At 40.9% G+C, this 27,903-nt stretch overlaps 1 protein-coding gene across 1 annotated transcript in view; it reads left to right on the top strand.

The window, feature by feature from the left end:
* Window positions 1–27,903, top strand: part of LOC115519922 (SPHK1 interactor, AKAP domain containing) — a 122,174-nt gene that overhangs the window by 86,184 nt on the left and 8,087 nt on the right. The window contains 4 exon segments of the mRNA XM_032594125.1: window positions 2,124–2,183; window positions 4,029–4,163; window positions 11,396–11,651; window positions 12,741–16,509. Of these exon segments, the coding sequence (XP_032450016.1) occupies window positions 2,124–2,183; window positions 4,029–4,163; window positions 11,396–11,651; window positions 12,741–16,509 (4,220 nt within the window).

The raw sequence follows: 27,903 nt of genomic DNA, 5'->3' as shown, positions 1-27,903 counted from the left end.
ACTTTCACTTGTAATTTAGAATTTTTGATTTTGTTACTCTTTTTTGTAAAAAGGTCTTCAGACCTTGTATGTACATCAGGCCCTTAGAAACCTAGATCATCCTCTCCCACCAAGATCTGGAAAGATCCGTGTGCCAAGCGTAAGCAAGCGATTGGTTTATGTCTGACTTTGTTCTAGTCTCGGCCCAGCTGGCAAGTGTGAAGGGTTTCTTCCAAATGTAGGCAGAGTTTTACATGACAATCCAGAATGAATAAAAAGAAAGCCCATCTTCAGAGAACAAAAGACAGTATCAGTGGGCAGAGAAGTAGTTATTATAGATGCCTTGCTTTGGTTTCTGCTTTGTCCTCTGCCACTGTGAAAGAAGAGCCTTGTGATGCCCGAGTCAAGGTCACCCACCTTTCTTCAAGGTGAATGGAAAACCGTCTAATCAATTCAGCAACTGCAGTTCTAGCTGCATGTTAGTCAACGCCCCTGAGGACTCATAGACATTGAACCAGTCTTCCAAGGGCAAAGTTCCGATTATTGCATGAGTATTTGCAAACTGCTCTAAGCCGTGCACTCCTTCCAAGCACCATCTACTATTTATGTCTCCATTTGTGCTGCCCCTACAGGAGCTCATGCCCAGAGCTAAATCCTCCCTATTTAGCCATCTTATTAACCCGAAGGAGGAGAACCTCTAAGTGAGAATGTGGATAGCATTTCTTCCCCCAAATGCCCATCAAGTTGTTCTTAACAAGCAGATAGTGTATCCTAGGGATATGCTGCAAGGATATTGTGAGTTCAGAAATCCAGAAAACCTTCCATTGATGGGAAGTAAAACAGTAGTGATCTTTACAAAAATTTAGCAATGTATAACTATTGTAGTTCTTTTTTTATTTTTAATTTATTTTATATATATATATATATATAGAGAGAGAGAGAGAGAGAGAGAGAGAGCAAGCTGGAGAGAGGAGGAAAGGGAAAGAGAAAGAAAGTCTTAAGCAGGCTCCATGCTCAGTGCAGAGCCCAACACAGGGTTCTATCCCACAACCCCGGGATCATGACCTGAGCAAAAATCAAGAGTTGGGCACTTAACTGACTGAGCCCCCCCATGCGCCCCTAACTACGTAGTTCTTAAAGACTTACCCAAAGTCTTTCAATTATGTTTTCTTATTAAACCTCAAAAAGAAAAAGGATGGACTCTAGGAAATCATGACCCCGAACAACTAACTGAAATCAGAAGGGCGCGTATGCTTCCAGGAATTGACATAAGCCCAAACGTCTGACTAAATATCCAAATAATTAATTTTATCAGTTTTATATGGGCAAATTAACTTGTTAAGAATAAGAAACTTTAATCACTATGTACACCTGAAACTGATAAAACATTATGCGCCAACTATACTCAAATTCATTAATTAATTAATTGCAGAGGGAAAAAAGAATACATCTCACCTCTTTGTTCTCTAAGTTTTCTTCTCCCCATCTCCATGTGAATGCCCATAGTAGATTTTTTTCTTGTGCCGTGTTTGAGCTTTAAACTACAACCATTCTCTTACTGTTGTTCTGAATTCTTTTTTAATGTTGTCACTGTTGTTTTCATACTCTAGCCTATTCAGACACTTATTTAAGATGGCTAAAAAGAGGCAAACTATACAGCAGGATTAAATAAATCAGGTAAAACCCTGAAACAAAGAGAAATCCACTTTTCCTGCACTGTATTAAAAATGAGAAGAGAAAGGGAAGATGCGGGGAAAAAAGGGAGAAATGGAGAGAAACGTTCACTGCATTTATAAACAGAGGTTTCAAGGGGGACCAAGTCTTTTTTCTTATTTCATGAGTTTTGCTAACCCTGTATAAGCCTGCAGATTTTGTTGTGACTTACATGGACTTGAATACAAAGAGACTGTCTGGTTTGTTGTGCCACGAACGGAAAGGGGCGCTCTGTGGAATCCAGGGATTTGTGAGGAGGGCTTTAGAGGTTTGAATAGAAGCCCAAAGGTACAGCGGCCATTTCTGTATCAGATCGACTACACAAAATGCGTGGGATTCTTACATCATTTTCCCCAAATGGATTCCTGCTTTCTTCTAAAAGAACTGCCACGGTTTTTCACTTACATGGCTGTTTTTGCCCTCTTTCTCAGGTTTGCTTTGTGAACCTGGATGTGAACAAGGATGCGTGCAGCACGGAGCACCTGCAGCAGGTAATGCTGGGAGCACGGACTCCCCGGGAGCTCATGACAAGACAGCTGACCAGACAAGACAGCACTGACCACACAGCTGACGTGACGTTTTCCATAAATGATGCTCATTTAGTTGGAGACTCTTCAGCTGGATGGTGTCATCACGGCCCATTCCCTGACCGTCTCCCTGCCACCTCCCACAGTTTGCCTTCCTTCTGCTGGTGATGCTTGCTTTCCCAAGATAACGGGGCCGCTCTCCAAACAGGCACTTTTTCCCGCCCACGGGGCCTGATAGTGGCTTTTTCAGCCCCCGTCTTCATCCTGTCTCAAACACCCCGCCTGAGATGATGTCTCCAAGGCTTTTCCCAACCTGCTGGATACCAACCAGCCCTTCTCTGTGGGTCTCAGGCCTGCTCCTTCCTGCTGCTTTGAGGAAATGCTTGGTCTCTAACCTTGGTTTCCCAGCCCTACACTCATCTGGGGCTCGCACTTGTGCATTCTCCAGCAGCTACATATTCCGGGCTCATCTGAGGTTGTGATGATCCCGACGTGAATCCTTGACAACGTGCAAGACGTTGAAGGACCCCTCAGTCCTTTGGAACGAGAGCTAACAAGGGGTCCTATAGGAAGAATTAATTGGTGTGAATTGATTATCCTTTCATGCCCAAAGCTGAAGATAGTTTGACCCTACTCTTTGGCATAATACGGTAGAGTAACACACTATTTGCAGCTTGACATCACAGAACAGCAGGCCTGTGATGACTGAGTTATTCCTGTAACGTTTTGGGTTTTTTTTTTTTTTACATTTATTCATTTTTGAGACACAGAAAGACAAGTGCAATCAGGGGTGGGGGCAGAGAGAGAGGGAGACACAGAATCCGAAGCAGGCTCCAGGCTGTCAGCACAGAGCCGGATGCGGGGCTCGACCTTACGAACTGCGAGATCATGACCCGAGCCGAAGTCGGAAGCTTAACCCACTGAGCCACCCAGGCGCTCTTGTTTCGTTTTGTTTTTTGTTCCCTTGCCAGTGCTGCACCTGAAGCTTCTCAAACCCAGTTGCCCATACAGCTTATCCATTACAGACTTCCGCAGAGCTTCCGACGTCATTCATCCGTGTAGTGCTGGAGGGATTAAAAAAAAGTGTACATATCATTTCGTTTAGGGGACTTGTGGTGCAGAGTCAAAGAGAGAGAAGGAGGGACCAAAGCAAGTTGGCATCTTAAGGACTGTGTGTTTGAAGATTTATGTGAGTGATTCGAGACAGTCTTCTTCTACAGCTAAGGGTAGAAACCCGGCATCCACTTAGCTGCCTAAACTTGTGTGAACTCATCTTCTCTGGGCCTCAGGCTACTTACGTGCAAAAATAAAAAAAGGAGTAATGGTACCTAATCGGGGTGGGGGTGTTGTGGGGATTAAATGTACTAAAATGTAACATGTGTGCAGAGTTTAGCACAGTGCCTGGTACATAGAGCAAAATTAATGTTAGAAATTATTTTATTATTGATATTAATGATTATTGACTTTGTTAAAACAGATGATGATTAGACAACAAGTCTCTCATTCCAAGTTTTAAAGGAAAGAAAAAACCCCTACTATGCATACCTGTGGTGTGACAGTCATTATTAAATGTCTACTTTGGCATATTTAGAAGCAAAGAGTTTTTAAAGCTTTAAGTAATTTCCTATTCCAGTGTAAACCTTCAAGTTTCAGCTTCACACTTCGTCTAGTAATAATCCTAGTAGATTAAGTAATCTATCATTGGTGCAGTTATTCAGGTATATTATTTTTGCAAGTAAGTAGTTTGGGGGTAATGTTTTGGAGGTGAAAAAGAAATCATCTAAACTAATAAAGATTCTTCCTCTACAGAAATTGGTCAACGTTTCACCAGATCTTCCAAAACTTATCAGCTCCATGAATGTCCAGCAGCCAAAAGAAAATGAAATTGTTCTTCTAAGTGGGTTAACATCCGGAAATCTCCAGGCAGATTTTGAAGTTTCACAGGTAAGAGATGTAAACTCTTGACAAAATATTCATCAGAGATAAGTTATCTACGGTCAGCTCTTGGCACAAGTCAGTACGGACTTCAAATAGATGCCACATTTAAGCTTCCATAGCCTAGGACTCAAAACTTTCTTTGCAATCAAGAGCAGTCTTTATCTGTGTTTCTTCTAAATATGCCACTCAGAGTTTGACAGAGCTTCCCTTACCTCAACTCCTACCATTTATTATATTCTCAAGTTCATGGTGTTAAGTTGTACTTAAACTAGAGCAGACATGCTGGGAATTGACAGCTTAGCTTGGTTTTCTACAAATCCATTAGATTGTCAAAAATAGACTCATCTTGGGGCGCCTGGGTGGCTCAGTCAGTTAAGCGTCCGGCTTTTGATTTTGGCTCCGGTCACGACCTCGCAGTTGGGAGACGGAGTGCCACATCGGGCTCCACGCTGACAGCTTGGAGCCTGCTAGAGATTCTCTCTCTTCATCTCTCTCTCTCTCTGCCCCTCCTTCACTCATGCTCTCACTGTCTCTCAAAAGAAACATTTAAAAAAAATAGATTCATCTTCTGTTTCACATATAATACGAAAATTCTAATTCATACTATATGGTCCCAGCATCCCAGCATTTCTTCTTTCTGGATGTTATTTATTTCTTAGGATATACCAAATGAGTCATGGTAATAAATACAGGATTGCAGCCCCGTGGGTGGAATGTGAGTTTCCTAGACTTAAAGAGTAAAATTCCTAGAGGAAATGAATGTTACTAAAAATAAAGCAGGAATTAAGGTGCTATTTTTCTCATTCAGTGTACTGATGTTCATTATTATTAGAGAAATCATGATAACATTCTTTACTTGAAGACAAATTTTTTAAATTATAAATTGTTCAATTTACAAATATATATATGTACACACATATGTATATATGTGTGTATATATATATACATATACATGCATATATATATGTATATATATGTGTGTATATATATATGTGTGTGTATATATATATATGTGTGTGTGTGTGTATATATATATATGTATATATATATGTAATGATTTCTAAAGGCACATCATATTGAAGATTGTTGATTTTTCCCAAATAAGATATGCTGATAGTGACACATAACACCACTACGGATTAAAATGGTGAACATTTGCTTTCCTCCAAATTGTTCTTTCTTGGGTTTTAGTTTTGCTGGAAAATTTTAAAATACTCTTTTATTCTTCAGTCCTTTGAAATACCAAAAAACTCGGAAACGTACCCACTATTTCTAGCATCTACCCCGGATGCTTCGTAAAAATCTGCACACAGCCTATTACAATTTGGTAATTAAGACTAGAACCAAACTTCTCCGTCTGTCTCATAATTTATATTCTTAGTGAGAAAATTAATCATCTGGAAAGAGAAAACAGAAATGGCCGTAAGTGCCTTCTCTTTATATTGAGCAAAACTATGATGACCAAAAGTAATTTCCAAAACTGAGTTTTAAAAGTATTTCTGTACCAAGCCTGTTAGGATTTCTAATTAAACATGACAGAAAATTGGCTCATGCATGAAAAGAATGTAACTAAAAAACTAGTGGGTAGATGGGGCGCCTGGGTGGCTCAGTTGGTTGAGTGTCCAGCTTCGGCTCAGGTCATGATCTCACAGTTCGTGAGTTCAAGCCCTATGTCGGGCTCTGTGCTGACAGCTCAGAGCCTGGAACCTGCTTCAGTTGCTGTGTCTCCGTCTTTCTCTGCCCCATCCCCAGTCATGCTCTGTCTCTCTCTGTCTTAAAAATAAATAAAACATTTAAAAAGAAAAAACTAATGATAGATTATTATAGGGACTTGAACAGTGCCATCAGGACATGAATTTCCCCTTGTGACCTCTTTCCGGCTTTCTCTCTCTTTAATGTTTATCAGTCTTTTCCCATAAGAAGACCATTCCCTTTGGGTTCAAGTTGAGCAAGAGTGAATGTCCCCCCCAGGTGGCTAACAGTAAAAGTCTAATTGTGTTCTATTGGCTCTCATGTGTCATGTGCCTATCTCTCAACCACTCACTATGGCCTGAGGATTGCAGTGTTCAGATTGGCCAGGCTGGGTCACGTCATCACCTCAGAGGGTTTAGGTGAATTAACTCCATGGAAATCACTGGCATTATGGGTGAGCCAGAAAATGATGCTTCACAGGCTATGAGAAACAGAAGAAGATTGAGTGATGTTGGGTCACAAAAACAACACAGATACTAATTGGGGTTAGGGAAAGTTAAATTATCAGGACTTATTAAATGTCATCCATCAAAAGCATGCTTAAAATTCTGCATATTTGTTCCTAGGAGTCGTCAAGAATTGCCTATGAGCTATAACACTCTTAAATGTTTCCTACTGGGGCGCTTGGGTGGCGCAGTCGGTTAAGCGTCCGACTTCAGCCAAGTCACGATCTCGCGTTCCGGGAGTTCGAGCCCCGCCTCAGGCTCTGGGCTGATGGCTCGGAGCCTGGAGCCTGTTTCCGATTCTGTGTCTCCCTCTCTCTCTGCCCCTCCCCCGTTCATGCTCTGTCTCTCTCTGTCCCAAAAATAAATAAACGTCGAAAAAAAAAAATTAAAAACAAAAACAAAAACAACAAAAAAAAAATAAATGTTTCCTACTTCCCTCTTCTAAAAGTCCTCATCACTTCCTATATATCACTTCACCCTTCTGCCATCTCCCAAAGGCCTACATCGTTTTTCAGATACCACAATCCATGTGTTTTAATAAATTAGCAATGTTGGGGCAGCATATCAATAATGAATCCCATCTTAGCCAACCATAGCCGGTACCTAATTCTTTAGGGATAGTCTCAGTTTGGCTGCCTCGCCTCAAGAAATTCAGTTACCTGTTGATTCCTAAGTAAACATGGAGATATTGGCAGAGGCAGCATGAGCTGGGTTAATGGGGGGAGTCTAAGGGCAGTCCCAAGGGCATAGCTATTGTTCCCACTGACCCTGTGAAGAAGGCAATAAACAAGCTACTTAGCACCTTTGACCCTGGAAATTACAATGCCAAAGATGTTCAGTGGTGCAGATAACAAATTACCTCACTTCTCTCAACTGTAATTTCCTATTCTATAACATGGAGATTTAAAAAAATACCTTTTCTCCATTCTCAGAGACTAGTCACAGTGATTTTCATAAAATAACATGAAGGCACCTTGGGAAGGACTATTCAAATGCAAATTGTATTTTCTCTCCATGTCCAAAAAGTTGAAGGAAGGTGAAGTAGAAAGAAAATTTCATTTAAAGCAAAATAAGGTACCAGGGTGGAGTACTATATACACCAGGAGTAATCATCCATTCTCCTTCGGGGAAGAGAAGTGTAATATTGTTGCAAGGGATTATGTACAGAGTGCCTTTTCTGCCTCCTGAGGAGTTTTGTTATTTTCTCGCAGACGATTACAAAATGATTGTTCAATGTCTTCATCTTTCCAGCTCAGCAAATGACTCACATGCTTTTTTATATTGCTACGTTATTTTACAATTGTACAACTGGAAAAAATGTAAGAAAATATTTATCATATACTTTATTCATTCATTCAACAAATATTTACTATGCACCTGGAAAAGTGCAAAGCATAGGGGGTTAAGGATACAGTGGTAAATGAGTCGGACATCTTGCTCTCAAAGAGCAACTTACTTAGTCTGGCATTATCTCAGATGTTATTTCTTTTGGATATAATTAAATGTATATAAACACATTGCACAACTATCCATGTACCTGTGTCTCAAAAGACTAATGAATACATACCAGCCAGCAACAAATAAGAAATTGCCACAACAGGTTCATTTTCCTTCCTCAGGCCGTCCTTAAAAGCCTTAGGATAAGACTCTAAAAAATCTTAAAGAAAATCATCATGCCCATGGTCAAGTAAAATACTAAGTGGAAAGTACAAGTAAAAGCAATTATTTTCCTACAGAAGAAAATTTTTCTGAGATGCTTATTATGTACAATAATAAGATCTACTCCTGTGGCTGACCTTTCCATGAGATGAACACATAATTTTACTGAGCATGTGTGCATTTGAGGAGGTCCAGGTGCAAACCACCCTTCTTTCCAAATTGCACATTTTTGGTTGATATTGGAGTTTTGCTGACTGGGCCAGGAAGTCATGAGGAGAATTGGAAAGGACACAGGAATCCAACAGATCTGGATTGCAGTGCTGGCTTTCCACTTTATATTGGTGTAGACTCGAAAGGACCAGTAAGTCTTTCTGTGCCTGATTTCTCCTCTATAAAAGAGCAAAGACATCACCAGCCTCACAGAAATATTGTTTGCATTGACGGTAACAAGATATTCAAAACACTTAATAGACTACAATAAAATTATATAATAATACCTGCCATTATTTTGCAGGTTATAGTGTTTGGTCTTCATTTCCCTAAGACTCTCGGGATGTTTACTTTCAAGAAGCTTGTTAAGAAAATATGTTTTCTTTCTAGGAGTGCAATAGCCATGGAACATTGCACTTTTAATACAACTCTTTCTCTACATTTGTTTTGAGGTGTTATTTAACTGTTCATTAACATCTCTTTTGGTTCCTGCAACAATATATAAAACCTTATGTCATATGTATTTAATCTGAATGATATGAAATGGCCAATACGCAGCCATTTTTACCTACAGATAACTTCATTTGGTTCCACTTTGTAATTATTTTTATTCATGCCTTATCCACTGGTAATATATTGTGTCCCACCTCCCTGGGGAATTATCTAATTCATGTTTGTACCTACCAGCATACCTTGCATGTAATACACACCCAAAAAGTATGTTATAAATTTCAAGTTAGTGTATTATATCTGAATTCAGTGGAAATAAAATTAATCACGCCAGCTACTGCTAACTCTACAACAATTGTTCCTCATTATTGCGGGGGATCTCAGACCCTTTGTGACTTCTGTAAAAGCTACAGACCATTACTTCTCAAATGTTAAGGCATGTAGGAATCACCAAAAGAGTTCTGGAAAATGCAGATTCTGATTTAGTACCTCCGAGGTAGGTCCTGAGATTATACACATCTAATAAACTGCCAAACCACGCCAAGGCTGCTGGCCTACATACAACCCACACTTTGAAAAGTAAGGTCAGAGCGCACCTGGGTGGCTCAGTCGGTTAAGCGTCTGGCTCTTGATTTGGGCTCAGGTCATGATCTCACAGTTCATTGGATCAAGCCCTGCATCGGGCTCTGAACTGGCAGTGCAGACTCTGCTTGGAATTCTCTCTCCCTCTCTCTCTGCCCCTTCTCCTCTCTCTCTCTCTCTCAAAGCAAATAAACTCTAAAAAAAAAATAAGGTTATGACCCCCCTTCTTTGAAAAACAGACCTAATTGCATAAGCACATAGATCAATTCCATTTCTGAGCCTCCTGGACCCCTTGGAGAATGGTTGGATTTTTCATTTTGCAATCACCTGTTCTAGAATTACTCTAATTATAATATTCAACCAAAAAGACTGAAAAATATATACTACTTTCAGAAATACAATATAGATGTCGGTGTACATGTATTTCTCTGTGTGTGCACACACTTACCCCTCACACACACATATATCCACGTTCAAGAATTCCAAAATGACAAAATTAACTCTGATCCTAGAAAGCACATGATTTAAATGATCCTTTTTGTAAGACAAACATTTGGACATAAAATGTTTCCCCCAAACATTTCAGATTCCACTGTGATATAAATTTATTTAGCTTCCTCCCACCCACTAACTCTTGTTTCCATTCAAAGAACTTTCTGTTGAAAATTACTATAAATGAACATATTGTTCCTTTTAAAAAAACAAAAATCCTAGGGGCGCCTGGGTGGCGCAGTCGGTTAAGCGTCCGACTTCAGCCAGGTCACGATCTCGCGGTCCGGGAGTTCGAGCCCCGCGTCAGGCTCTGGGCTGATGGCTCAGAGCCTGGAGCCTGTTTCCGATTCTGTGTCTCCCTCTCTCTCTGCCCCTCCCCCGTTCATGCTCTGTCTCTCTCTGTCCCAAAAATAAATAAATGTTGAAAAAATAAAAATAAAAAAACAAAAATCCTGATGCACAACGTATGTTTGCAATTTACTAGTAACCTGCGCACAAGCAATTGAAACTTTTATCCCTCTTCTAATGAACAACAATATGAATAGTGAAAATGTGTAGTGGCGAATAGGGACATGGTCTGTAACGCTAGAAGAGAACAAAATTAACAGGTCTCACTGGGACACCATCCAATGATTTGAGCCTCCTTATCACTGTTTTCCTCACATGCTGGCCTTTTAGAGATAATTAGTGCACTTCCAATGGATTGCTTCATATCTCACTGTATCTGCCTCTTCCGATGAGCCATACACATTATAAATTCTAACTGTAGATAATGGCTAGAACATCACCAAGGCAGAAAAAGACACCGGCCTGAGAAACGGGGACTCAGTTTAACCAAGAAGGGTGACCAAGACGGTCTTAACATTCCCCCCAGCTTGACCAGACTTCAGACAGGCTTCTTCCTGATAGGCACTGACTGCCCTTTTCTTAGAACATTCACTTTAGAAAACTCGTTATGAATTATTTCTCTGTCCCTTTGAGATGGAAATCATTTTGAAAAGTCTCATGCCTGTTTTACAACCCAGGAGTGTCCTTTTCAAAGACCGGGGGACCGTCTCTGAAATAAGATCCTCAAACAGGATAGTGTCCCTTTCTCGGTGGAAGGATGGGAGCCTAACGTTAGTAGGATCCTTCCTCCGATTTGCAAAACTACCTGCTGCCATGCAGATACAAGTACACTTACTTTTCCTTTGGATAAAGCCAGTTAGCAAGCACAGATGGCCTGCGGGCCTCCGACACCAGCTCTTAAAAACTCTATTGCCTCTTGTTTTCAGTGCAGTTGGGGTCCAACTCAGTTCTGGCCCTTCTTTTCCTGTTTTAAGAGCTCTGAAGAAAGTCTTCCTTAACCTGTTTAACTCTGCCCAGTGCAATTTTTGCTTTGACGGGAGAGAGCAAAAATATGTGATACAGCTGGTCTATTTTCCCCTAAGCCAGACTTTCTCCTAGGTACCCTGTGTTCCCAAATATCACTTGAATTTTTTTTTCAAGCAATTCGTCAATCTCAGCCCAGAAGATAGACCAAGTATTTTAAATGTCCCCCACTCTTTATAACAAGGAAGATTAGTAGAAGAAGAAAGGTCAGAAGCAATGGGTTTTTTTTTTTTATTTTGTGTTTCAATAAATGCATCTTTTTCTCTCTACTTTCAGTGCCCTTGGCTGCCAGATATCTGCTTGGTCCAGTGTGCGAGAGGAAACAGGGCAAACAGTACCAACTGCATCATCTTTGAAATCAACAAATTTTTGATCGGTCTGGAACTGGTGCAGGAACGGCAGCTCCAGCTGGAAACAAACATCCTGAAGGTGGAAGATGACACAAACTGTTCCCTGTCTTCAATTGAAGAAGACTTTCTCACCGCATCGGAGCACCTGGAGGAGGAAACTGAGGTGGAAGAATACAGGAATGGTGAGAAGTTCCCGAGAAAACACATGCGCATCCTGAAATTAGTCACCCTGGGAAAATGAGCGCCATTCCAGGAGAGTTTCAGGCCACATCAGTTTGGCTGACACATCGCCATCATCACTTACTGAGTTTAGGGAGGGAAGGAGAGGATAAGGGAACACTAGTGAGGATGCTGACTAATGCACTCAGATCTAATGGCTGGGTGACTCCGTCTTCCTGAAGATGCCTTGGGGATGCTGAGGACATCCTCCCACCCGCCAGGAGACAAAGACTATCACAGGGAGGAAAGTTATCTTCCCGAAGACTTCCATAAAGCTACCTATTAAAGTTGAGCCCACATAAACTGGCCTGAATCCTAGCACCGCCTCTTTGAGGCTGTGAAGCCTGAGCTGATTACCTAGTCCTTTGGAGCCCCAGTTTCTTTATCCATTACTTGGGAGGACAATAGTGCCTCTAACACTGTTATAGTTACTCTATGTAGCTACATATATTTATGATACTTGCCTGTAATTATGGGAAGGACAGAAGGAAGTAACCCGGGAGAGTACTTAGCACTCATTTATTCATGGTTTTGATTGACTGATCAATACAGTCAACAAGGTGTTCCTCTTCCCCACCCTTAGCCACCGAAGAAGGGATATCCCAGATGCTGTTGACACTCTCTGGGACAAGTCCTACCCAAACTTGAGAGCGGATGTTTGCAACAAGGCTTGCTATGGAGGTTGCTGTAGACATCCTTCCTCCTCCTTCTGTGTGCACTGGGAAGCTCTAAAATGCAACTGTTTGGGGTCCTTTTCCGGTGGAGAAAGGTGACCAGCACTTGTCTCCCCACTGCCTTCTTCTCCCACTCTAGCGCTTACATTCGTATCCCACATTGAGAGCCATTTTGTCGAGCGGGGTTCCATACCTAAACTCAGAAACCTTTGCAGATGCATTTGTCTTGAAGGAACACTCTAAATGTCGTTTTTGGGGGGCGGAAGGCAAGGGGGAAACTGATGCTTTAAGGCATTTTTAGAAAGGGGTTGTTATTTTGGACTCATGAGATCCTGCCATCCAAAAAGTAATAGTGGGCCCTCGTTTTGTCTTCACCAGGTTATGAAAATATAAATGCCTCCGCTCATGTTTTGGAAAGTCAAAAACCAAAGGAAGTCACTCAGGAGGAATGCAATGACAACAAGAAAAATTTGCTTTATCCTTCGGAAGACAAATGCATTAGCAGATCTCATACCACACTGATTAAAGCAGAAGGATCTCTGGAAAAAGTAGAAGGCACCATTTTACAGAGCCTCGATTCATCAGCCGAGCCATCAGAGTGGACAGGCAAAGCTGTGCAGAATGAGAAGCCAGCCAGAAATTACTATTCCCCAGAGAGTTATAAAGGGCATGTAGAAAAGTCACAGGCACCATATATTCCAGGGGATGTTCATTTCCCTGGGATGGTTAAGAAAGGTGGGCCTTCCGTGCACGGTACCCTCACTGAGCATGGCAGCAGCTTAGACCCAGGCGACCCTGAAGACGGCACAAACTCTCTTCCTCCCCACCAAGATGGAGAAGGCACCGCTGGGGAGTATGCCACAAATTTAGCAGAATCCGTGCTACAGGATGCGTTTATTCGGTTATCTCAGTCGCAGCCTACGCCACCCCAGGAATCTGCAGTCGGTGTTTCTGTAGGAAGCGCTCTGCTACCCAGTGGCTGTTCCACAAAAGGTATGGTGGTCCCGCGGTCATGGAATGAGCTCCCCAAAATCGTCATCGTTCAGAGTCCAGATGGCAGCGATGCTGCCCCTGAGGCAGGCATCTCCTCGTGGCCTGAGATGGAAGTCTCTGTTGAAACCTCAGGGGTCCTCTCTGGAGAGAACTCCGGCAGACACCCTCAGAGCGCTCTGGAAGTTGCGTTAGCTTGCGCGGCCACTGTGATTGGAACTATTTCCAGTCCACAGGCCACAGAGAGACTTAAAATGGAGCAAGAATCTTTGGTTTCACCCCGTCCACTGGGAGGCAGTGACCACCTGCAAAGTCAAATATCCCAAGTCCTCAAGGAACCTTCTGTCAGCGAATACTCCTTTCCATCTGCCTTGTGTGGCATGACCCAGGTGGCGAGCGCCATTGCTGTTTGTGGCCTCGGCGAATCGGAAGAGGCGAAGGCTCCAAGTGGCCTCTCGTGTGCAGCTGAGGCTCATGCAGAAGTCCCCCCACTCTGCGGTTTGGCGACAGGTAGCAGCGTGGAGCTGGGAAGCGAGGCCATCGCACAGGTATTACTCCAGGAGGCTGCGCTGGTTTTAACAAGGCCCGACCCCCACAGCGGCATCGGAGACCTCATGGAATCGGTGAGCAGGAGAATCCTAGAAACGGCTTCAAAGCCTCAGACCCTGTGCTCAGAAAACGTCCTCAGGAATGAGCTGGCACAGACCCTCTCTAATGTTATTCTGGAGCATTCCATTGATGAAGCTCTCCAGAGAAACAGAACAGTTGATCCCAATGTTAGCAGACATTCATCTGAGACTCTTGACACCTTGATGGAAAGTACAAACCAGCTGCTCTTCAGTGTGATATGCTTCACATTCAAGAAGATGAGGCATTTTGTACAGCTTGGTGAATGGCCCACTGTCCTTGCTAATGAGACCATCAGATGGAGGGAAACGGACTTAGGCTGCCAGCCACCTGATCAGGCTGCTAGTCTAGCGTGGACAAGAGCCACCGAACATTCCAGCGGCCAGCCACTTGGTGGCAATCCGCGGAGTGCCAGTCTTGTTACCAATGATCTTCTAGATGACATTTATCTGAAGCAAGATAGGAGGGGCCCGGCAAAGCCAGGCCTCTTCAAGAATCCCACGCTGCAATCTGAATTGCCCTGTAGTCCCAGGGGGCCAGATTCTTCACCTGCTAAAACACCCCCCAAGGAAATAGATCTAAAAGGAACAGTGGGAGAAGATCCAGACAAGCCTCATCAGACACCCAGTTACAATGAGAATGAGTTCAGAGCCTCTTCAGAGAGAGAGAGGACGCTGACCGTGGGCAAGTACAGCAGAGGTTCCCAGGATGCCAAGGACAGCGTCAGTATAAACGCCCAGGAGAAGTATAATCATACCTCACGTCTGAACAGTGAGATTCAAGTTAACCTGTCTTTGTTAGGGAACGACTTCCCCCTTCCTGCTCAATCCACGCTACAGGCAAAACATGCAGACCTATACTGCATTACAGACTTTGCGGAAGAATTAGCAGAGATGATTGTCTCCATGGCAACCGAAATCGCAGCAATTTGCCTTGACAACTCCAATGGAAAACAACCCTGGTTTTGTGCATGGAAAAGAGGGAATGAGTTTCTGGTTACCCCGAACGTATCCTGCCGATCCTTGAAGAGGAAGAAGGAAAGCCAGACCAGCGGGGCCACAGTGAGGAAGCACAAACCACCACGGCTCAGCGAGATCAAGAGGAAAACGGATGAGCACCCAGAGCTTAAAGAGAAGCTGATGAACAGGGTGGTGGACGAGTCCGTGAACCTTGAGGACATCCCGGATTCGGTCAGTGTTTTTGCAGACGAAGTGGCAGCCAAGATCATGAACCTAACAGAGTTCTCCGTGGTGGACGGCGTCTGGCAAGCCCAGAGCTATCCCCGGAACCGGTTACTCAGTGGAGACAGGTGGAACCGACTGCAGGCTTCCAGCTGTGAAAGCATTCCAGAGGAGGACTCCAACGCCAGGGCCTACGTAAATAGCCTGGGTTTCATGAGTACCCTAAGTCAGCCAGTTAGCAGGGCCAGCTCTGTCTCCAAGCAGTCCAGCTGCGAGAGCATCACTGAGGAGTTTTCCAGGTTCATGGTGAACCAGATGGAAAATGAAGGAAGAGGGTTTGAGTTATTGCTGGATTACTACGCAGGCAAGAATGCCAGCAGCATCCTGAACTCAGCCATGCAACAGGCGTGCCGTAAAAATGAGCACCTCAGCGTGAGGCCAAGCTGTCCCTCTAAGCAGTCCAGCACCGAGAGCATAACAGAGGAATTCTACAGGTACATGCTGAGGGACATCGAAAGAGAAAACAAGGACAGCACGTCCTCCAGACGAAGCAGCCAGGATTGGACAGCTGGCCTACTGTCACCTTCTCTGCGATCCCCCTTGTGTTACAGACAGTCATCCATGCCAGATAGCAGACCCCTGGGTGCCAGGCTAACGGTGAACACGCCCATCAAAGCCAGCTCCTTAGATGGCTTTACTCAAAACAGCCAGCAAGATTTCCTAAGTGTACATCCGGTCAGTAGCACTTCCTCATCCGGTCTCTGCAAATCTGACTCTTGCTTGTATCGGAGAGGTGGAACCGACCAGATCACCAACATGTTAATTCACGAGACGTGGGCAAACTCCATCAAGGCCCTCATGCGAAAGAACAAAATTATAGCGGATGATGCTGAGGCAGCTGAGCCTGTTCCTGGTGGCTCTCCCAGGCAAATGGAGAGAGGTGCAAACAGATCATCTTCAAGCAGGGCACAAAGTGGGCCCACTCTTCTGGCGCAGGAGTCCATCGATAACCCGAGGAAAGACTCCATTACCGAAAGCAAGCATCCCCCAGTGTCAGCTCAGAGCAAAGCTTTTCCTCTTACAAACCACAACGGTTTAGATTCTAAAAAGGAAACGTCTTCGTGCCATGGGTCTGTCCCTGTAAGCCACAGCAGGTGGTCCCTGTGCGCCAGGGATGTACCTTTAATTCAAATTGAAACAGATCAGAGAGAAGAGTGTGTTGGAGAACCTGAACACTTCTCTTCCAAAAGCAGCCCCCTAGAGGAAGCAGAGGAGCATTTGAAAGATGGAAAAGTCCCCCATGTGGCGAGGGATGGAGACATTGCCGAGAGTGCCTGCCAAAACCCCAGGTGAGTGAATGACCTCTTAGACTAGATAGGGTGCACGGACTGGACTTTGCATCTCCCTTAGTATTTAGTCTAAATCGGAAGGACTTTATTGATGCAGGAACTGAATTCTGAGACAATAAGTGACCTCTCTGGGTTAATATGCACTTGTAATAGAAATTTGGAAGTAATTAAAAAAAATTTTAATGTTTGTTTAGTTTTGAGAGAGAGAGAGAGAGAGACTCTGAGTGGGCGAGGAGCAGAGAGGGAGACACAGAATTGGAAGCAGGCTCCAGGCTCTGAGCTGTCAGCACAGAGCCTGACACGGGGCTTAAACTGACCAGCTGTGAGATCGTGACCTGAGCCGAAGTCGGACGCTTAACCGACTGAGCCACGCAGGTGACCCTGGAAGTAATTTTTTTAAAACTTCAAAAACAAATTGAATTCATCTATATAATAGGAGAATGAAAGTTTCGTTTTCCACATTAAAATTAATCTCCCATACTGTTACCTTTTAAAATTCAGTCATAAAAATTTTCAAACAAAAAAGAAAGTTATGTCAACATATCCACTTGAAAAAAGTTAAGTTTAGGGGCGCCTGGGTGGCGCAGTCGGTTAAGCGTCCGACTTCAGCCAGGTCACGATCTCGCGGTCCGTGAGTTCGAGCCCCGCGTCAGGCTCTGGGCTGATGGCTCAGAGCCTGGAGCCTGCTTCCGATTCTGTGTCTCCCTCTCTCTCTGCCCCTCCCCCGTTCATGCTCTCTCTCTGTCCCAAAAATAAATAAACGTTGAAAAAAAAATTAAAAAAAAAAAAAAGTTAAGTTTAAATACGTTTTAATATTAGAATCTGACATTAAACATTTTGGTGTCATTTTTCTCTACCGTCTCTCCTTTCAAGTTTCTCTATTTTGTTTTGTTCTAAAGATCTTTGCAAGGACACCTTGTCCCACAAATACTGGACCTTTAGATGCATGGTATAATCATGGCAGTTTAAGTGCAAGGCAACATTGGAGTTTTGTTATTTCAGTAGTTCTTTTCTAGAAGATTGTAATGTAAGTGGCAATGCATTTTGAATTTGAGACAAAGGGATTCTTTCTTTCCAAGTGCTTAAGGAAGAGTCAATCCTCTTACAATTCCCAGTTTTTGTAGAAAATTCATAACTATTCTTGAATATGGGACCATTGTATCATTTAAACAAACTATTATTGAAGTTTAGTTGACCTACAATATTATATTAATTTCAGGTGTGCAACACAGTTCAGCTACACATTACTCAGTGTTCGCCACAAGTGTGGTCACCCTCTGTCACCATACATCACAATTACACTATTATTGACAATAATCCCTATGCTGTAGTTTTCATCTCCGTGACTTATGTATTTAATACCGTTGCTTCATTTTAAAATGTTTTTCTGTCTCTAAAGTTAAATAAGACAGAAAAAAAAACAAATTAAGCTGAGTAGCCTTGGAAAACGTAAGTTAGAGAAATAGCCTACGTCTTTTCAGAGACCTATGCCTATTGTACAAAGAGCCTAGTATTTTAAAATGTTTAGGTGCAAGTTGAACAAGTTGAACACAGCTTTCATCAAATTTCAGCTGCTCTGGGAAATCTCTAATACTTTCCCCCGACCAGGGAAGCAGAAGGGATCCGTCCTCAGGTGCCGGGACTCCCTATGATTATGGCATCATTACAAGGTGTAGGTGATGGTGGTCAAGGTGCACCTATTTCCTTCTTAGCCTCTTAGTGCTGAGAACTTAACTTTCCGATTGAATAAAATCCTAGGAGAATTCAAGAGAAGGAAAGCATGAAAACCCACAAGCAAAAGAGTGTAATGAAAAACAGACCAAGCAGACCAAAACAAGTTCATATATATCAGTAATTCTCCAGCTCTAGACAATACTTACCAAAGTCTTATAGGAGTACCCTACCTCACTTTAGATCAAAGAGTTGAAGAAACAAAAGGGCCAATGTGTAATTCTTTAGAATTCCCTTAAGGTGAGATATACGAACATGGAAAAGTCTTATTTTAGATTCCACGTGTCTGACTTTGAATCTTCTTTGCCATCGTCATAAACCCGCTGCGATTTTTAGCTGAAGAAAGTTACCTAGTGAGGAAATATTTGTGAACTAGTAGTTCAACAAGATGCATGGTTTCAGGCTCAAACCAAATAGTGATTGTCAATGAAGTTAAGTAACATTCATTATACGTTGTTGAGTGAAAGGTCACTAACCTTAAGCTTAAAAGAGGTACAACCTGGGGACTTTCAAACTATTTGGGAAATATGTATGAATAAGGCCTCCAACTGATTTAGGTTTGGATTCCATATAATGACTCAAGCACATATTCTCTCAACTCATGGTATGGATTTCTGATTTGGTTTTCCAAGAACAAAAGAAACGAAAATGTAGAGCCATCATCCTTAGAAAGTCAGGAGCTGAATCTGCTTCCAAAACATAAGAACGTTGAATATATTTTTCTTTGTGAAGCATTATGAAGAATTGTTATAGAACATGAACTCTACTGACTAACCTGGTAACAGTGTCACTTTGAGCAAGTTCCCTAATCTCTCTACGGCAGTTTAGGTGAGTAAGCTATAGGAATAAAGCTCTTAACTCAGTGCCTAACCCATTAGAAGTACTCAATAAACGTTCCCTTTATGGTTGTTGTTGTTCAGGGTTAGGGTGTATGATTGCCTTTATTTCAAGAGATTTTTTTTCACACGAGAAACCTGTTGTGAACAGTGTGAACTTTTTGTTAAAGCGGAATTACTATGATTTACAAGGGGGGAAATTCATTCTATTTGGATCACATTTTCTAAGCTCAGGGTTGTTATTAGGGGATTTGATATGTCAAAATAGAGAACTGAACTCCCTGTGAAAGAGTTCCTACCTACACACAGAGGGAAGGACGTGACACAACACTTGATTCTGTCTGGTCATGGCGAGGTGTCATGTCCTAAAAATGTTTTTAGGCTACTTTCTGAAGGACATTTTCATAACTCTGCTAAAAATGTTACAAAGGCTCAACACACTGAAATGAAATTCACTTTCTTACTTTTTTATTTGAAAAACAGAGTAACAGTTTCGGAATTCATTATGGAAGCCATGTCCAAATGAAAATACTTGTTGGGTTTGAAGCTGCCACATTTGTCCAGATACCTGAATAGTCCCTCAGTCATAAATAAAGTAAATAATTTAGGACAGCCCGGTTCTTGATTTCTGGGAAAATGGTATCGTACTGGTGGGCAGCGATGTCTTCTTAATTCAGCTGCCCCCTCTGAGGTTATTGAAGAGCAATGATCTAACTTTTCAATAATTTGGGATCACAAGGCAGAAACACCAAGCTAAGAATCCCGAGCCTTCACATGTTGCCTTCGTTGGCATAATCTGATGTTTTCAGGAATATGTTTTGTGTTGTGTTTTTATTTACATAGGCTTCAAGAAAACAGTTATTCATCCACCAAGCATGTACATGCACATTCTGTGGCACACGCTGCCCTTGGGGCAAAACACACAGTAGAAAGTAGAGATTTAGTACCTGCTGTCATGGGTCCTACACACCAGTGGGAGAGACAGAAAACATGCATGGAAAGAACCCTTTGGCAAAAGATCATTACGGCGTGTTATGAGAGAAAAATAAAGAGAGTAATGTGGCGGAGAGCAACTGGTTGGGCGAAGTGGTTACTTAAGATAGAATGTGGGCATTTGGATGAGACCTAGGGGAAGACAGAGCCAACCATGCAAAGAATTGAAGGGGAAGATGTGCATTTGCATTTGAAGCAGCACTGGTGTTCTAGGTAGTTAAAAAAAATCCTCCCACAGACCACCTTAAAGTCCTAGATTAAATATGATAAATATCCTTTTGAATACAGGGCTGACCTTAACAGTGTTACCAATAATGATGACAATCTCAGAGGCAGAAAATGAAAGGATTTGGAAACAAAAGTCATAGACTAAAGTTAGGTCTGTACTTGCTCTTACTAGTCTCCCTAATCTACCAGTTCATTTCCTAAAAGCTAGAGAAAGCCAGGAAATAATACTGTGGGTCCATGAATGATGAAGACTTAGAAATGACACCAACCTCCATATCCTGAAGGGTTATGTCCTCAGAAAAAAAAGTACTAACTTAGGAAAAAAGTTCACTCACCAGAAAAGGAGTAAAGAAGAAGATGTATCTTTTAGGGTTAGGGCTCTAGGTAGAAGGGGAAAATCCCCTAAGTATGTATAACCACACCTTCCCTAATGCATATTTGAGGTTCTAACTTACACTATCTCTGGTTCAGAAAACCCTAAGTTGCAAATGGCAAGATTTCATTCTTTTTCATTGCAGAGTAATACTCCATATATATATATATATATATATATATATATATATACCACATCTTCTTTCTCCATTCATCCATCGATGGACATTTGGGCTCGTTCCATACTTTGCTATTGTTGATAGTGCTGCTATAAACATGGGGGCGCAGGTGTCCCTTCGAAACAGCACACCTGTATCCCTCGGATAAATGCCTAGTAGTGCAATTGCTGGGTCATAGGGTAGTTGTATTTTTAGTTTTTTGAGGAACCTCCATACTGTTTTCCAGAGTGGCTGCACCAGTTTGCATTCCCACCAATAATGCAAAAGAGATCCTCTTTCTCTGCATCCTCCCAAACATAAGGGAAAGGAAACACAAATAATATAAAAACAGGGAGGGGGACAAACAGAAGAGACTCATAAATATGGAGAACAAACTGAGGGTTACAGGAGGGGTTGTGGGAGGGGGGATGGGATAAATGGGTAAGGGGCACTAAGGAATCTATTCCTGAAATCATTGTTGCACTATATGCTAACTAATTTGGATGTAAATTTAAAAAAATAAAAAATAAAATTTAAATAAATAAATATGATATAGCAAACTTCTAAAAAGAAAGAAAGAAAGAAAGAAAGAAAGAAAGAAAGAAAGAAACGAACACCCTAAGTTGGTAAATTACCTTAAAGCAATCTCAGGTTAATAACATGATGAGACCTTGGGGGAAGAAACAATAAATCTCTGGGTATTTTAACCCAAGTCTCAAAGGACTTCAATAGATAAAGCCCCATTAAATAAGCATTCAAAAACTCAGATTACAAGATACACAAGGAATCAAAGCACCGTAAACAAGACCTAGTACAAACATCAAATAGTAGCATTAACCCTAATAAGGATTTCAGATATTAGAATTATTAGATACAGACTATAAAATAAATATACCTTAAATATTTAAAGAGGTATATAAACCAAGAGCAAGCATAAACTACATTTAAAATAGATGAAGTAGACTTGAAAATTAGTCAAATACTAAAGGAAGACAGATATAATTACTGAAATTATAGCCTCTGTTATGAAAAATAATTACTTAAAAAATAAGGTCATTGGAATAAAGACTTCAATGGCATACTTGCAGAGAGAACTACAGTAAAAAGTAAGTGTGAAACAACTTTCGTTTCCACCCACTATGGAGTAACTAAAGCTAAATTTACCCTGCTTCTGTAAACAACTAGAAAAATGGGCAAAATATAGAAACAACTGTTGCTAGACATTGTACAATCAACAGCACTTTGAAAGTAGGGAAGGAAACATCGTGACCCCAGTAATTGCCCCAAATTTCTGCCTAGATTCCCTTTTTAGGCAACAGTGCAAAGAGGACAGCCTGAACAGAGCTCAGAAGGCACTCTCGGTTAAGGAGTCAGAGATTAGAGGATGCCACACAGAGAAAGAACTCCAGAAGTCTGTAGAGGGATCCCCTTGAGCCTGTTGCTGAATGGTAAACCCTGCATGTATATGTGAAACCCATGAAGCCAAAGACCTGTGAGCTGAAGAATCCCACAAGTTCACATGGGACTTGGAGAAGTTTATTTCCAACCAGCGGAGTAGAGAACCCATGTTAAACACATGCAGCATTTAGCAGAGACCCCCAAAAGTATCACGCTATAGAATTAAGGCTAACTTACCCCTAAAAAATAAAAGCTAATTTAAACTTGTTCTAATAAAACTTGTAACTCAACATTGAAAAGATCAAACTGAACTAAAACTAGTTTAACCTAGAATGGGTCTAATGCCCTTCAGAGAAATACAACAAAATCCAGCACTCAACAGCATAAATTTACAGCATAATATCCAATTTTTAAAAAATGTTTCACATACAAAGCAGAAATATGTCACCCATAACCCATAGGATAATCAGTCAACATAAATATATCCAGGAAACTACAGAGGTAACGGATTAACTTTAAATAGCTATTACAACATGCTCCAATATTTAAAGGTACACGTGAATCTATAATAGGGTGAAAATTATAAATTCACAAATCAAGAAGTACAGTGAATCTTAAGCAGGATAAACAAAAACCCACATCAAGCACATCATGACCAAATTATTAGAAACCAACGACAAAGAAATAGTCCTAAAAGTAGCTCAGAGGGAAAAACAACTTACATACTGAGGAACACAAAAAATTGCAGGTTCCTCATCAGAAAAAGGAAATCTAAAAGATGAAGAACGACATCTTTCCTGTGCAGAAGGAAAAAAAACTGCCACCTTAGTGTTCTTCACCTCACAAAAAATAAAGGCTATCCATGGATAAGAAGACTCAATATTGTCAAGATATCAGTTCTTCCTAACTTGATTTATAAATTTAATGTAACCCCATTCAGAATCCCAGCTCATCATTTTGTGGATATCAACAAAATGATTCCAAAGTACATACAGACAGGCAAAAATACGAGAACAATCAGACAATATTTAAGAAGAACAAAGTCAGGCTGCCATCACCTGCTTCAAGACTTACTATGAAGCTGCGGTTATCAACACAGGGTAACATTGGCAAGAGAATAAACAAATGATCAATGGAACAGAATAGAAATGCCAGAAACAGATACATACAAATATAGTTAACTGATTTTTGGTAAAGGATCAAAGGCAAAACAGTGGGAAAAGTGGAGTCTTTTCAACTCAATACTCACTTGCCAAAAAAGAGTCTAGAGGGGCGCCTGGGTGGCGCAGTCGGTTAAGCGTCCGACTTCAGCCAGGTCACGATCTCGCGGTCCAGGAGTTCGAGCCCCGCGTCAGGCTCTGGGCTGATGGCTCAGAGCCTGGAGCCTGTTTCCGATTCTGTGTCTCCCTCTCTCTCTGCCCCTCCCCCGTTCATGCTCTGTCTCTCTCTGTCCGAAAAATAAATAAACGTTGAAAAAAAAAAATTTAAAAAAAAAAAAAAAGAGTTCTAGAAACAAAACTTACACCCTTCACAAAAATTAACCCAAAATGGACCATGGATCTAAATGTAAAATTTAATAAAACTATGAAACTCTGAGACGATGACATAGGAGAACATTTAGGTGGCTTTGGGTTTGGCAACAACTTTTTGGATAGAATATCAAAGACGTGATTCATGAAAAAACTAAGTGATAAACTGGACTTCATTAAAATTAAAAACTTTGGCTGTGTGAAAGGCGCTTGTCAAGAGGACCAGAAGACAAGCTGAACACTGCGATAAAATATTCCCAAAGACATACCTGATAAAGGACTGTTATCCAAAATATATAAAACTCAATAATAAGAAAGCAAATGACTCGATTTTGAAAGTGGCCAAAAGACTTCAACAGACGCCTTATCTAAGAAGACATACAGAAGGCAAATAAGCATATGAAAAGATGCTTAATATCATATGTTATTAGGCAAATGTCAAATGAAAACAACCAATGTGTTGTTTGTGTCTCAAGCAACACAAAATGCTGAGAAAGATGTAGAACAACAAGACTTCGTATTATTTCTGGTAGGAATGCAAAAATGGCCACAACGACTTTCAAAGACACTTGGGAGCTTCTTACAAAAATGAGATACACTTACCATATGATCCCACAGTCACGCCCCTTGGTATTCACCAAAAGGAGTTGAAAATTATGTCTACACAAACACCCGCACATAAGATTTTACAGCAGCTTTACTTATAATTGACAAAACTTGGAAACAACCAAGATTTCCTTTAGCAGATTAATGGATCAATAAGTTCTGGTACATCCAGACAATGGAAGGTTTATTCGGCACAAAAAATAAATGAGCTATGAAGCCATGAGAAAACATGGAGGAAACTTAAATGCATATTAAGTGAAAGAAGCCAATCTAAACGGCTACATACTGTATGATTCCAACCCTCCGACATTCTGGGAAAAGGCAGTAAAAAAGCTCAGTGGTTGCCAGATGTTAGGAGGGAAGAAGGGATGACAAGATGGAATCCAGAGGGTTTTTAGAACAATAAAACCATTCTGTGTGATACTATAACAGTGGATACATGTCATTATACATTTGTCCAAACTCATAAAGTGTATAACACGGAAATGAACCCATGTAAGCTATGGATTTGGGGTGATAATGATGCGTCAATATAGGGTCACTGATCGTAACAAATGTATCATTCTGGTGCAAGATGTTGATAGTGGAGAAAGCTGTAGTGTGCAGGGGCTGGGCACATGGGAACTCTCTGTTCTCTCCACGTAGTTTTACTGTGAACCCAAAGCTTCTCTGAAAAATAAAGCCTTTTTTTTTTTTTTAGAATAAGGGCTAAAGAGTAACTTTTTATGCAAGCAAAATCTTAGAGAACATGTGCTAGGAGATCTATACAAAAGGAAATGCTAATGGAAGTCATTAGGCTAAAGAAAAACGATACTGATGGAAACTTGGACTACACAACTATGAAGTAGGTAGGTAAATATAAAACACCTTTTCTACTTTAAAGTTTCTTTAAAACATAATTACTTACAATGAAAAAAAATATTTTATGACACGTAGAACTAAAATATATGTCGGTTATGACACAAAGGGTGGGAGGGGGAAATGGAAATATACTTCCCTAAGAATCTTCCGTTCTGTGTGACTTTGTGTAATGTAATCTGAAGTTGGACTGTGATAAATTGGATGGATACTGTAAACCTTGGAATAACTACTAAAAACATAAAACAAAGAGCTATGTTAATAAACCAATAGTGGAGATAAAATGGAATGCTAAAAAGTGTTCAGTTAATCCCAGAGAAATGCAGGAGAAGAGGAGAACAGAAACAAAGTACAGATGAGAGTAACAGAAAACAATGATCAAGATGATATATTTAAACCTAGTCAGGGGCACCTGGGTGGCTCGGTCGGTTGAGTGGTCCGACTTTGGCTCAGGTCATGGTCTCGCAGTTTGTGAGTTTCAGCCCGCGTCGGGCTCTGTGCTGCCAGCTCAGAGCCTTGAGCCCTGCGTCAGAATCTCTGTCTCCCTCTCTCTCTGTCTCTCCCCCCCACTCACACTCTATTTCTCTCTGTCTCTCAAAAATGAATAAACGTTAAAAAAAAATAAATAAACCCAGTCATATTGATAATTCCATTATTCTCAATGGTCTAATACTTCCATTAAAAAGACATTTCCTCAGACTGGAATATAAAAGTGAAACCCTACTATAACTGTCTGTAAGAAATGTATTTCAAACATAAAGACATAAATAGGTAATAAGTAAAAGAATGGGAAAAGAAATATAAGAAAATGAAGTAGGCATATTAATAGCCGACTGGGTAGACTCAGGACAAGAAATTTTATCAGGGATAAAGAGGGATATTTTATAATGATAGAGAGGTCCAATCCATCAAGAAGATGGTAATTATAAATATGTAATCACCTAAATAACAAAAATGCAAACTACATGAAACAAAATCTGATAGAGCTGGAGGGTGAAATAGACAAATCTAGAATCAGGATTGGAAATCTCACACCCTTCTCTCAGGAACTGATACAATAGTAGACATAAAATCGATAACGATATACAGATTTGAGCAACCTTCTCTATCAAGTTGACCTAATTAACACTAATTAAACACTCCAACAAACAGCAGAATACACTTTTTGTTTTTTAATTTACATCCAAATGAGTTAGCATGTAGTGCAACCAATGATTTCAGGAGTAGATTCCTTAATGCCCCTTATCCCTTACCCATTTTATCCCATCCCCCCTACCACAACTCCTCCAGGAACCCTCTGTTGTTCTCCATATTTAAGAGTCTCCTTCTGTTTGTGTCCCCCTCCCTGTTTTTATATTATTTTTTGCTTCCCCTTCCCTTATGTTCATCTGTTCTGAGAATACACTTTTTTTTTCCAAGTGTACTTGAAACATTAACATGAGTGGCCACGAAGCCCTAAAATAACTCCTAGGGACACCTGAGTGGCTCTGTCGGTTAGGTGTCCAACCCTTCGGCTCGGTCATGATCTCATAGTTCATGAGGTTCAAGCTCATATCAGGGACTGTGCTGACAGCCTCCGAGCCTGGAACCTGCTTCAGATTTCCTCTGTCTCCCCTCTCTCTTCTGCCTTCCGCTGTCTCATGCTTTGTCTCTGTCTCTCAAAATAACATAAATGTAAAAAAAATTTTTTAAGTCTTAATAAATTTTTTTTTTAAATGAGAAGAACTCCATAGACTTTTCTGCAGTCAGTATACTGTTTTGAATATTACAGGGTATGTTCTGTGATCACAGTGAAATTAAATAAAATCTACAACAAAAAAATAAATCTAGGAAATCCCCCCCAAATATTTGGAAATTATCAACACACTTCTAAATTATCCATTGGTTTAAAGATTGGTGACTAAGGACATTTTTATGCTTTAAAGTTAAAATGAAATATTTAAAATGTAGATGCCTGATTGTCATGATTTCCCCCTTCAATGAACTTTTTATAACTAAACAATGACATGACCCATTGGAAAGAGAGCTTGTAAATGTAGTTCCATGTTTATTGTTACCTTCTACCTATGGCAAGTGATTTCTATTTTCTATTTACAGTGATGACGCAAAATTTCATTTTAAAATAAACATTTAGGTTTAAAATAAACATTTTAGATTACATAAACTGGTTGCTTACAATTTTTATTATTAATATAATAGAGGGGGGAATGCAGGCGTGGCAAAAATCGTGCACGACAGTACAATCAGGTTATGACAGTAGTTCCCTAGTAAATTAAGCTGGAGGAACATTCGGGCTCGATGATTTCTGAGGTCCTTGCGAACTCAGAAATTCTACAGTGTGAATTTCATAGCATATTACAACCGGTCCTCTAAAGCTCTATGTGTAATATAAAATCAGAAGGTGGGGGGGAAAGGCCATATACATACATCTGCATAACACATCTGTGCATTATTCACAGTAAATGAGTCAAGCTGTATATTCCTCTCGAAAGAAAATGAAAACCGGTGTTTTAGATAATCGTTATTCATTTCGACTTCCCAGTTATGTGACACAGAATATAAGATTTACTATAAATAGAGCATGAAATTAGATAAAATAAAATATGCTGACAGACTCATTTTTAACCTGGAATGTTCAATGTCAATCACCGAGAGTTAGCTTCTGCTTTAGTAAAGAAATATCTG

This window comes from Lynx canadensis, chromosome C1 (genome assembly GCF_007474595.2).
Source record: "Lynx canadensis isolate LIC74 chromosome C1, mLynCan4.pri.v2, whole genome shotgun sequence".
NCBI lineage: Eukaryota > Metazoa > Chordata > Mammalia > Carnivora > Felidae > Lynx > Lynx canadensis.
This window is presented reverse-complemented; position numbering and strand designations above follow the sequence as displayed.